The 13632-nt window shown below is 39.0% G+C and overlaps 1 protein-coding gene across 3 annotated transcripts in view; it reads right to left on the reverse strand.

The window, feature by feature from the left end:
• WWC1 (WW and C2 domain containing 1) overlaps positions 1–13632 on the reverse strand; it is a 114907-nt gene that overhangs the window by 47665 nt on the left and 53610 nt on the right. For all 3 annotated transcript variants that reach the window (XM_089531925.1, XM_089531934.1, XM_089531917.1), the window contains exon 2: positions 7947–8056. In XM_089531925.1, coding sequence (XP_089388051.1) covers positions 7947–8056 — 110 coding nt within the window. The remainder of the gene's footprint in view (positions 1–7946; positions 8057–13632) is intronic.

The raw sequence follows: 13632 nt of genomic DNA on the forward strand, positions 1-13632 counted from the left end.
TTTTACACTACCACAATGACAGACACACCTGCTAAGAGTTTATACTACCATATCTGTGTAAAAGTCTTATGGTGCAGTGGTTTGACTTGGACTCTGAAGGTCAGTGTTTGATTCCCTACTCAGCCATGGAAACCTGCTGGATGACCTTGGGCCAGTTGCATCCTCTCAGCCCCAGAAAACCCCATGATTGCTTTGCCTTAGGGTCACCATAAGCTGGACACAACTTGAAGGCACAGAACAACAACAACAACAACAACCGCATTAGCGGTCATGGAATTTGGCATTAGCTTTCAGTGAATGAAGCCTACATTAGATGTTCAGTGTATTGCCTCAGCTGGCAGATTATTACAGAAAAGGGAAAATTGAAATGTTCCCCTCGCAGAAGTTAAATTTTGTACTGTTTCTTTTCTCTCCATTGAGTACATGCTCCACCATCTCAATCTAGCAGCATGTCAATTGAGCAAACAGTCTCTGCAACAGATGAGGTGAATGTAATTTGTTGGGTCCTTCAAGGGCAACAAAATTCTTTGTTGCTGTGATAGACTAACCCAGCCACTCTTCAGAAATGGGCACTTATTACAGTCGGACCTCCATATCTACAGATTCTTTATCCATGGACTGAATTATCCACAGCTTGAAAATATTTTTTAAAATTATAAATTCCAAAAAGTAAACCCTGATTTTGTCATTTTATACAAGGGACACCATTTTGCTCTTTCATGATATATAATGGACATTTGAGTATCCATTGATTTCGGTATCCTTGGGGAGGGGGGGTAATCTTAAAACCCCAGTGGATAGCAAGGGTCCACTGTACACAGTGTGGGCTAAACCCAACTGTCAGATTCAGCTAAAGAAAATCCATTGAATCAGTTGTGGAACACTTACACTTTCATACTTAAGCTGTGCCAAGTAACAGGAGTTAGGTCCTTATATTAGGTCCTTATACCCACTTTAAAAATGAAATCTTGAGACCTGAATTTATTAGATTAAATCAGGGGTTCCCAACCTGGGGGTCACTCGACACTTTCTCGGGGGTCGCCAGGTTGGGATTCCCCCCTGACTCCCCCTCCCTTTTTTCCGCGGGTGCTGGCACTACGCTGGCAACCGTGAGAAGGGGCCGGGGCTGCCTCCTCCTCTTCCCTTCTCCCTGCGAGTGCCATTGAAGGCACCCACGAGGAGAAGGGGAAAGGGCTGGGGCTGCCTCCTCCTCTTCCCTTCTCTCCGCGGGTGCCATCAAAGGCACCTGCGAGGAGAAGGGGAAAGGGCCAGGGCTGCCGCCTCCTCTTCCCTTCTCCCCACGGGTGCCATCAAAGACACCCGCGAGGAGAAGGGAAAAGGGCCAGGGCCGACCCCTCCTCCTCTGCTTCTACCCACGGGTGCCAGGCACCTGCGGGTAGAAGGGGACAAGGATGGGGCTGCAAGCCCCAGCGGCCTTTGCAGCCAGACGTCCCGCCTTTTCTTCGCTGGTGACCTCCCTGATTGGTTGCAAGGCCTGGTAGGGGCGGGACTTCCGGCTGCAGAGGCCGCTGGGGCTTGTAGGCAGTTGAAAGTCCCGCCCCCACCTGGCCTCCCAACCAATGAGGGAGGTCGCAGGTGGGACTTTCACCCGCAATGGGGGTCGCGGCCCAACAAAGGTTGGGAACCACTGGATTAAATGAAGAATCCCACTTCAGAGGAAGAACATAAAAACTGGCACTTCTTCTGGGCACAAGAAAAAAGAACCAGATAACCAAGATAGAGTGCAATGCATGTAAGACATCCTACTTTTTAAAGTTTACTTTTCATTTCTTACTCTTATAGCCTGTATCATTTGATCCTTTCAGGGTCACTTGATCTTACTTATATATGAAGTTCACTAGATGTTCCCCAGTTATAACTTACAATTTTAGGATTTAATGAAATAACCGAGCTTGGAAAATTTACTTTTGAAAAGAGTCAACATGATGACATGTTGAAGCCATACAGAGTAATATTATTTCACTGTGCAGAACATCATCCTAACATAGATGATGTTATGGATGCCTTCAGTATATTAATCCATTCATTGTAACTTTCCATGTTTTCCTAAAATAACACACCGCAAGCTTTGATTTCATCATCCTGTCCAACAGATACAGAGTTAAGTCTACTCTTTTAGCTGCTGAACTTTCTTTAGGGAATAAAATGAGAACCCGTTGAACAAAAAATGAATTGGCTACCCATGCTTAACAGCTAGCATGCTTATAATTAGATTTTGGAAAGATGATAAAGTACAGTGAGCCCATGCCATACGCGGGCTTCACTTCCACTGCTTTCAGCATACGCTGAAGCCGCATTAGAATTTAATTAATGGCGTGCGCATGCCCCATTATTTTCAATGGGGCATGAGCATATGTGATTTTCCCCTTATGCGGGGTGGTGGTGGTGGTCCAGAATGGATCCCTGCATAAGGGAAGGAATTTTAGATTGGATAGATAAACTTTTGACGTACAGCTTTCATGGAAAAATTGACAGCATACATCAGAGATTCTAGAAAGAATCAGGTAGACAATTCCTTTTACAAAACCTGGTATCCTTTTATGAACAACTGCAATAATAACAGTGATTGTTACTGTATCCTTTTATTAACAACTGCAATAATAATAGTGATTGTTACTATCTTCCAGCTTCACAGTGCAATCTCTAAAGACTTCTTTGCTTAAATCCTGCGGATTTTAGTGTCATATAAACTCTCTGTGTTTGAACACATTATTTATTCCCCTCATGTTCTAGGGTCTCTTTTTTCCTTTGTATTTTGTGAATTAAGTTAAATAAAAGTTTTTAAAACATTTTAAAAAGCCTACTCTTTTTAGGCCTACTTGCTTTTATTTGGCACAGAACAGACAAGGACGGGGAAATAAAAACACTGTTTACACAATACAGCCAATACTATAAAACAGCAATTGAATTGCTTTGTGGCCTTACTTATTCTTCCTCTGAGATGCACAGAAACTCTTGAGTTTCTTCTAAGAAAAGTGAATGATGTCACCAATATACTAGAGATTGCAAAGTATTTTTATTTGTGTATCATTCTAGTCAATGAGCAAGTGTGAGGAAAGTAAATCTTCTGGTTTTCTCAGTCCTACTGCACGGATTTTGTTTCAAAGTCAGGAACAGGAATAGGAATTTCAGTTCTTCAGCCAGTTTATAATGCTTCAGGCTGTCTGAACTAATCATGCCTGCATCTGGATGCCTAGCTACCACACAATGAATAATTAATATGAAAGGGCTGAGAATGCCAAAGGAGCCTAATCTGCATAATTTAGGAGTTCCTTTAAATATTTAGCAAAAACTGTTGTAGCAAGGAAGCCACTAAAGAGACCAAAACCAGGCAGAAGTATTTCTTTAGGGCCAAATAATCTACAATTGAGAAAGACACCTGCCACAAGCCCAAGCCAAAACATTTAATTTTACCAGTGCCTGGCAGCTATTGGTTTGATGGCTGCAAGAAGAAACAACTCATTTCAATTAGCATACACTGTGCAGACTGCACAACTACCAGGAATCCTATTAAAATACAGAGGACATTTGGCATCATGCACAATGCTTCCACCTAATATGGTTAGCTGCCTTCTTTCTGAAAATTCTGAAAGCTAAGCTTTTACCTTATATCTATTCCTTTTCAGGACCTCTTACTTCAACCAGACAAAGCTGCTCTATACTGCATGGCAAAGAACCAAGTATTGCTGGCTATCAGTACAACACTGTTTCTCACATTCATAGCATTAGAAAGTTTGCTGAAGTGGACTGATTGGAGCAATGGGAAAGGAGCACTACAGAGAAAAATTCCAGCAGGAAATTATTAGCTGCCTGTTACTAATGTCGAAAAGAAGAACCGAGGTTTTCTTACTGCCAATTCTGCTTTAAAAATTCAAGTAATATAAGCAATAAAAACAACAATAGCAACTTTTCCAGAGAAGTGTCCCTTAGTAAGAAATGGGAACATACCATTACTGACAGTTTATTGTGGGGGGGGGGATGCAAATATTGTCTGTTCCTTCCTTATAATAATGTTTGGCAATTAATTCATTGGTCACAGTATATTTGTCAGCTACAGTATCTCTTAAAACTTCAACTAGCAAACAAATCATCTTCAGAAAGGACATATGCACTACCTTTGACTGAACCCAACTGCTGTAAAAGAAAAATGCCCTCTGAGACAGTCAAAAGAAAATGTATGTGCTTTTAATTCAAATTGCCAAATGTGCATAGGATTTAAGTAAATGTTGTGGGATTTTTAATATGAAGCACAAGTCCACTAGACTGTGTCAAAGACAGTGCCATAAGATAAGAATTTTGGCCTCTTCACGTACCCTTTCCTGGGAAAAGTACTTACTAAGAGTTTTTATTAATAAGAAGTCAGGATGTGATTATTTCTAGGCTCTTAGTTCAGTTTAATTATCTTTATTTTGAAGAGTACAAGTCAAAACCACACAGTGCTGCCAGGGAGAGCTGCGAGAATGGAGCTTGTGCCAGCAAAGCAACCTTAACAACTAAGCTTCCAATTTATAATGTGTTTGCATCTGTCCATTTAACAATCTTCCAGATCAAAAACTGCCTTTCAAACTATTTTTGAGTAATAAGGTTCTAATATTTTACTGCATCATTTATTTAGCATTAACATGAGGTTAAGCCCCATGTTAGCCTATTTAGAGTAGAACCAACCAACCAACCAAAGAAGACTATTAATTAATATCTACCTGAAGTCCTGTTGGTTTTAATGGATCTACTCTAGAATCATAGAATAATAGAGTTGAAAGAGACCACAAGGCCATCCAGTCCAACCCCATTTGGCCATGCAGGAACTCTCAATGAAAGCATCCCCGAGAGATGACCATCCAGCCTCTGTTTAAAGACCTCCAAGGAAGGAGACTCCACCACTCTCTGAGGAAGAGTGTTCTACTGTCAAACAGCCCTTACTGTCAGGAAGTTCCTCCTAATGTTGAGGTGGAATCTCTTTTCCTGTAGCTTCCATCCATTGTTTTGGGTCCTATTCTCTGGAGCAGCAGAAAACAAGCTTGTTCCCTCCTCAGTAAGACATCCCTTCAAATATTTAAACAGGGCTATCATATAACCTTCTCTTCTGCAGGCTAAACATACCCATACCCATACCTCATAGGTCATGGTTCCCAGATCCTTCACCATTGTGGTCACCCTCCTTTGGACATGCTCCAGCTTCTCAACATCTTTTTTGAATTGTGGTGCCCAGAACTGGACACAATATTTCAGGTGGGGCCTGACCAAAGCAGAATACAGTGACACTATTATTTCCCTTGATTTAGACACTATACTTCTATTGATGCAGCCTAGAATCATATTGGCCTTTTTAGCTGTTGCATCACACTGTTGACTCATGTTCAACTTGTGGTCTGCTTGGACTCCTAGATCCCTTTCACATGTAGTCTTCTTAAGCCAAGTGTCCCCCATCTTATATTTTTGCATTTCATCTTTTCTCCCTAAGTGCAGTACCTTACATTTCTCCATGTTAAAGTTCATTTTGTTAATTTTGGCCCAGTTTTCTGATCTGTTGAGGTCATTTTGAATTTTGATCCTCTCCTCTGGGGTATTAGCCACTCCTCCCAATTTGGTGTCACCTGCAAATCTGATAAGCATGCCCTCTATTCCTTCATCTATGTCACTGATAAAGATGTTGAATAGCACTGGGCCAGGACAGAACTCTTTGGCACCCCACTGGTCACTTCTTTCCAGGATGAAGAAGAGACACTGCTGAGTACCCTTCGGGTTTGGCCAGTCAACCAATTACTAATCCACCTAACAGTTGTATTGTCTAGCCCACATTTTACTAGCTTGTTTGCAAGAATATCATGGGTGACCATGTCAAAGGCAAATGTGAAATCAAGATATGCTATGTCTACAGCATTTCCTTTGTCTACCAAGCTGGTAATTAAAAAAAAAAAAAAAAGCAATCAGATTAGCCTGGCATGACTTGTTTTTGAGAAACTCATGTTGACTTTCGGGATTATTGCATTCCCTTCTAAAAGTTCACAGACTTTCTGTTTAATGAGCTGCTCTAGAATCTTTCCTGGTATTGATGTCAGACTAAGTGGACGATAATTGTTGAGATCCTCTTTTTTCCCCTTTTTGAAAATGGGGACAACGTTTGCCCTCCTTCAGTCTTCTGGGACTTCTCCTGTTCCCCAGGAGTTCTCAAAGATTATTGCCAACAGTTCTAAGATTATATTTGCCAGTTCTTTTAATACCTTTGAATGTAGTTCATCTGGTACTGGATACTTAAATTCATTTAGATTAATCAGGTATTCCTGTACTACCTCTTTACTTATTCTGTGCTCTAGATACAGGTAATCTTGATCTTAAACTATGAAGAAGTGATTAATTTACATGTTAATCTGGATATGCACATCAGGGATAAAATGGTAAGGAAGCAGCGTTTTCTTTTTGTTGGAATATTGTGGTCTCTCAACCATCCATATGTACATATGCCCTTATTATATCTAATCTACCCACTGATTTTGGATGCATCCTATAACTGGGAGCAAGTACCACCAAATCTGTCTGAGAAGCCATGTATAATGTTATGCTTTTACGAGCAATGAAAGGGCTACAGATACATACACTATCATGTTGTAATCCTCTGTATGGTAGATCAGCATCACTCTCTACATCTTCCAAAAACTACACGTAGGGAACTTAAAAAAAAAAAAGCTATAAATTCATCTAGTTGAGTTTCTCATTTTATTTATCAGGCAAAATTTATATTTAGTGATGCCTTCATGGAGACTGAGGTGGACATTGCCAAGGTTATACCCAGAGTATCTATTCCTGACACCTAAAATGTTAAGGGCTTTCTGATAGTAAGGAACATGGGGGGAGTGTTGGAGGCCCTTTTGGACGTCTGGCCTGGAAAGCTAACCTGAACATTTGCTAGAAATGTTGGCTGGATGGAAGGTTACCCTGGAAACTTTTAAGATACTGTTTTGGAGTGTAGATGTAGTGAGTTCAGGATTCCCAATCTGTTTAGATTCTAGTCTGTCAGGATATGGGACAAAAATGCATATTTTTTTTTGCAATAACATTGAATACTGGATTCACCAGCATGGCCTTCTAATTTATCCAGGCTGAGCAGGGACTACAGTCTGGATCTCCCACACTGCAGTCCAAAATCTAATTGATACAACATTCTGGCTCAATTTGACTAAGGACTTCTTGAAACATTCTCAAATTCAGCCTCTAACTTGGTCAGAGTGCAATTTCATTTATTTCCTACGTTTTCCCCAAAACAAGGGCTCAGAATAGATACAGGTTAACAATACAAGTACTTATATGACACTGAAGAAATGTAAATGAAGCAACAACCACTATGAAAAAAAAACCCCACAGATTACAAAATGAGGAAAATTTCCCTGGATTCAAGACAGAAAACATACTGGCTTAAGTAAGACAAAACAGGTGTGAAGTATAGGTTCACAGAATGAAAATAACAAAAAAAATGGCACAGGTGGTATACCACCCATCTGAAAGTAGTTTATTCTGTAATTTGTATTAGCTATACAGAATAAATACTCTTCCAGCAAACTGAGAATGATCTGAGGGCATTTTAAAAACACCTCCGGTAATAACAGTAAAGAATGTTGCTCAGACTCCAGTTTACATACCTGAGAAGGTTAACTCATAATACCCATATAAATCTGGATGGACAAATTATGAACAAGAACAAATAATTTTAAAATAGAGTTGATATTCATCATTGATTTTTTATTAAATATCTTATGCTTTTATTCAGAAACAGATATTGACACTCTCTATTTATAACTAAATAAGAATCTTGACCAGACAGAGATTTGGAAACAGTGGTAAGAAATATCAAGCACATTCAGGTGTGCAGATGGATTTTAATGGGTGGAGATGATATGCATACATTATGTGGTAAATCAGCCCATACTTACTGGTGTTGTGGTCAATATAATAGACTCCAACCTGGGGGTCATATGCCTCTTCCCATCCCAGTGGTAATTCATCACTTATGCAATCAGCAAAGGTTAGTGGTTTAGTGTATCTGAAACAGAAAACACATAAGTATGTGGATTACATCAAATTTTACCAAGCAGAAGTAAAGAACAATCCAAATGGTAGCCTTTCCAATAAACTTCAATGAAGGGAAAATAGAAAAATAGTAGATTTCAAGACATCAAAAGGTTTACTATTTAGAAATGCAACTATAAATTATCTTATTTTTCCATCAAAGAGGGAAAGTATTCCATATACTCTCCAGACAAAATTTTCAGCCTAGTTGTAGCTCAGGAGGTACTCATTCAGAAAGAGAATGTGATGAACTCCTGAACATATTCTGCCCCTAGAATTAAACAAACAAGCTCATCTGTGGAGGAGTCTTATTTCAAAAATATGTAGACATGTAGGAGCATGTTATGTTTATTTATAGTGTGTGAACTATGTGAATTATTAAAACTACACAAGGAAAAGTAAGTGGATAAGGAATATTAAACTGTATCATGTGACTTTCTCATTCCTGTGTACAGCATTACAACCCCCGTTTATAATTGAAAATGAGATTATGTTTTTATGAATTTAGACGACTGGATACTGCAAGCTATTTTAAGTAATATGAAAGTATCTAGTGATTTCAGGTGTTAAGAGAAGCTAGGCAAACCCTAGTTGGGGGCAACTAGGAACCTAATAAAGATGGCAGAGTAAGCAGGTCTCACCTACAGGTGCATTTGGGTTGGAGTCTGGGGTCATTTATGTCATTTTGGGGGCCCTGGCTTTCTCCAAAGGAGAACAAAAGAATCCAATGAACTCATGGGATTAGGGAGAGTCTCTAGACAGCACAATGCAAGATACATGACAACAAAAAAGTAGTAATGTCTGAGACAAGCACCTACGTAAGAGAGGTATTAGAGAGCACTTGACATAAATAATTTCACATCTGATTTCTACTGCCATTCCAGTAGCACATTCAGCTAAAAGATAAAGCTTTTTGCCTAGGGGTTATTCATGCTTAATATGTGACTGCTCCCCACATTCTGGGGGTATTCAACATTTGATACTTGCTATTATTTTTGAGTTACTTTATTACAGGTTTCCCTGGAGGGAGCTTTCTTTTCAGCCACTGGCCAAGCCTTCATGTCCTGAGCCAGCTAGTTTCTGTGCAAACAACCCTACACCTTGGCACAGATGATTTGTTGTTCAATGAAAGGTAATTTTTCAGGGGTGGGGTGGGGAAGGAATAGGCTATTATAGCATTTATGTCAGATATTTCCCTTTCTTCTACACAACTCATTCATTTTCATAGTAAAAAAGTATATAGAAAACACTGTAAAAGGAATGCAGACAGGGTACAGTCATAGATTATATGCTCTGTACCCAGAGTTAGAATCATAGAATCATAGAGTTGGAAGAGACCGCATGGGCCATCCAGTCCAACCTCCTGCCATGCAGGAAATCCAATCAAAGCATCCCCAATAGATGACCATCTAGCCTCTGCTTAAAGACCTCCAAGGAAGGAGACTCCACTACACTCCAAGGGAGTGTGTTCCACTGTCGAACAGCCCTTACTGTCAGGAAGTTCCTCCTAATGTTGAAGTGGAATCTCTTTTCCTGGAGCTTGCATCCATTGTCCCGGGTCCTGTTCTATGATTGAAATAAAAAAAAACTCTACTATGCTATAGAACAAATATTTTCAATTGTTATTACTCTATTATTAACACTGTGAATAAATATTGTGAATAAACAAACAAACAAACAATAAACTGTTTATTTTTATAGCGCTTTTCCTCGAGATCAAAGCGGTGCACATCTACAAAGACTATCACATACAATATAAAAACAGTTAAAAACAGATATAAAAACAGTTAAAAAATAAATAAATAAGGTCACAGCCCTTAAATCAAGGGTGATAATCATTCAGCCCTCCATATCTTGTTCAACTACAAATCCCAGTAGCCCTAGCCAACACAGCCAATGGTGTGGGATAATAATGAGAGTCAGAGCCCAATCAGAGCTGGAGGTACAATTATTTGCACTCCTGATTTAAATTATATATTGGACATATGATACACTAAATCCTGTTTGATCTTGGAAGGTGAGCAAAGTCAGCCCTAATTAGTACTAGGATGGGAGACTGCCTGTGAATACCAAGTGCTGTAGCCATATTTCAGGAGAAGCAACTAGCAAAACCACTTCTGAGTATTCCTTGCCTTTAGAAAAAATCTATGAGATTCATGGGATCAACATAAATTGATAGATGATCTGAAGGCGCAAGCACACACAATTCACAATACAGCCTGGGCTATGCTTAGCACAAGACAGCTACTCAATTAATTTCTAAGGATAGTCTACTCCAGGGTTTTCAGTCATAAAGAAGGAAGTTCCTATTTTTCTCATGCTGTTTTCTATACTTTTTTTCTTGTGTTCTAGATTAAACATGGATACAGCAGAAACCAGTAGCAACATCTTGCTCACAAAGAAGTGTAGCTCTAAGCTCCATCTTCAGATGAAGCCATAAAGTATGTTTTTTCTCCTCCTGCACACGCTGATGTCTAACTTCCAATCTTTTTTCCAATCAGCAGAGGCCCTGTCCGTGGCATGGTGAATCTGTTCTGAATTTTACTTCAAACTTAAAGGGGCTTCCAAAGTGCTGAATTTATTTTCAGGATACTGTACAATGCAGCATTTGGGTATCTAGCCACCTTGAGCCCCAGCTTTGGGGAAAAGTCAGGGTATATTATTATTATTATTATTATTATTATTATTATTATTATTATTATTATTATTTCCTACCTCTCCCTGAGGATCGAGGTGGAATTACAACCAAATAAAATACATACAGACCATAACAAAATAATTTTAGAGACACTAAACTTCCCCCAAAATTAACCCTCATAAGACAATATTAAATACATAGTGCAAATTACAAAGTTAGAAATTAAAAATTCTTATCATACACAAACAGAGGTTGGGTATAGAGGTGGGTAGAGTGTTTATATGGAGTCAGATGGGAAGGCCCACCGGAAGAGATCCATTTTAATAGCTTTCTTAAAAGCATCTAAGGTAGTAATACAACGGATCTTTTCCGGCAGGTCATTCCATAATTTTGGAGCATTCGAGACAAAGGTCCTCTGGGAAGTGGACACCAATCTGGTCTTATGTGTTTGTAGTAGATGTTTCCCAGATGTTCTGAGAGTGCGGGGCGGACTATATAAGGAGTGGTATTCCTGCAAGTAACCTGGGCCCAAGTCATGTAGGGCTTTAAAGGTGATAATCAACACCTTGTACTGCGCCCGGAAGCTGTTCAGCAACCAGTGAAGATCTTTTAATACCGGTGTTATATGGTCAAACCTCAATGTACCAGTGACCAGTCTAGCTGCCATATTTTGAATCAACTGAAGCTTCCAAACTTGGCACAAGGGTAGCCCCATGTAGAGTGCATTGCAGAAATCAAGATGAGAGGTTACCAGCACATGTACCAATGCTTCAAGGTCTCCCTGGTCCAGGTAGGGGCGCAGCTGACATATCAACTGAAGTTGATAACAAGCACTCCTGGCCTTCGACTCCACCTGAGATGACAACTGAAGGGACAAATCCAGGAGTACTCCCAAACTGCGAACACAGTCCTTTAGGGGAAGTGTTACCTCATCCATTTTTCCTGGATTCAATCCGAGTTTGTTTTCCCTCATCCAGTCCATTACCAGTCCAAAACTGTCATTCAGAGGAGAGATGCCATCCTTAGTCACTGCAGCAGTCGGATAAAGTAGAATGTGTCTGCACTGCAGAAATAATCTAGTTTCATGCCATAGTTTCATGGAATTCTGGCAATGATAGTTTTGTGAGACAATTAGCCTTCTCTGTCTGGTGTCAGAACAAACTACAATTCCCAGAATTCCATAGCACTGAACCATGGCAGTTAAAGTGGTGTGAAACTGTATTATTTCTGTAGTGCGGATACTGTGACATATATATATATATATATATATATAGAGAGAGAGAGAGAGAGAGAGAGAACGAACAGGGAATTCTCTAAAGTTCAACTAAAATTCATGGCAGATTTACCACCCTCCTGACATGGATGCCACCTGCTGCTAGTGTTCTCTAACTCTATTTTCTGGTGCCATGGCCTTTCTTGGCTTTTCAGACCCATCAGAGAACTCCTTTCTTCACCAAAATCTCTGAAGTCTAGCTAGAATCTAAACATGTAGTTACAAGGTGGTCAACAACTCCATCTGCATTTTGATACCACTACCACCCCTATTTGTTTTAGATAGGCAGTAAATCTATAATTAGACATGGGCTCTAAATTACTTGACCTAAGTCATTTAATTAGCATCAGAACTATGGACTGTCATAGGACAACAGCCATAGGTTACAGATGCTGACATAAAAGTTTATTTGAGTGTTTCCAGCAACACAAAATCCAAACAAAAAACAACAACACTTTTTTTGTGTTGCTGGAACCCACAATGATTAGGAAGTTCGAAGCAGTCCCATTTCAAAACATTGAAAACCTACTAGCTTAATTATTAAGCATTCAGGTTTAAACCAGGAAAGGAGCTTTACTGCCTAGGGTTAATTTACATGCACACCTGCCATAAATCAGATTGCATAGTCTGTCTGAGAATGACACTGCTCTTTCCAATCTGCAGGTTTTGAGATTAGTTTACAGTGCTATTTAACAATAGAGATCAGGGAGAAATCAATTTGGTTGTCATTTTAGTACAAACAGACCTCTTCTATACTTTGCAGAATAATATGTGAACTGGAATACAGTTCTCCTTTGGTTTTTGAACATCTCCAAACTTTACAATGTAGTCTTCTGATAAAAAAAAATGCATATTAAAATGTACACATTAGGGAACAAATATTAAAATCCATAACTAGGATACATTGTTTGTTCAAATGTAATTACTATATTCTAACAATGCACAAAATATTAATATGTATGAAAATGCACATGAAAATGCTGTTTTCAAAAAAAAAAAAGTGGGGGAGGGCTGATACACAAAATGGATGGAATGAACTTATAGGAAGCAAAATAGGTACATCCATTCCTATTTAACAAGGACTTCTAAAACTCAGTCAATCGTCCATATTAATTCCCAATATGACAGATGTCTTACAGTTGAATTCTGGTTTTGAAAAATATGCTTTTGTAATCCCAACACTTTGAAGTGAATATTTTAGCCAACTATTACCAAAACATTTTAAATGTCATATTCTTGGTAAGTGTAATCACCATTACATTTAAAAAAAAATCATGGGAAATTTCCCCTGGGGAAAGGAGGGAATGTTGAATAATTCAGAAATACTACAAAAACACACTTAATATTAAAATAAGTAACTTTTAATGAATCTACATACAATATTAAAACATGTAAAATAATACACCACAGTAGACAGTGAGAGCAAGACAAATCTAACAAACATTGATCAGTACAATCTATAAATCTAGTAATACACAGCTGGAAAGTACATTGAGGTTTAACTTGGTATCTGAATGATAATAATAGAAGTAGCCCCAGGGCACAACCTACTTTCCCCATCATATAAAGTTCTATGAGAGTCCTGTGTTAGGTGGGCTGAAAGCATACTATTTATTTTTTAAAAAATTAATAAAATATA

This window comes from Sceloporus occidentalis, unplaced genomic scaffold, assembly GCF_023333645.1.
Source record: "Sceloporus occidentalis isolate IW3139 unplaced genomic scaffold, rSceOcc1.0.p SCAF_1, whole genome shotgun sequence".
Taxonomy (NCBI): Eukaryota; Metazoa; Chordata; class Lepidosauria; order Squamata; family Phrynosomatidae; genus Sceloporus; species Sceloporus occidentalis.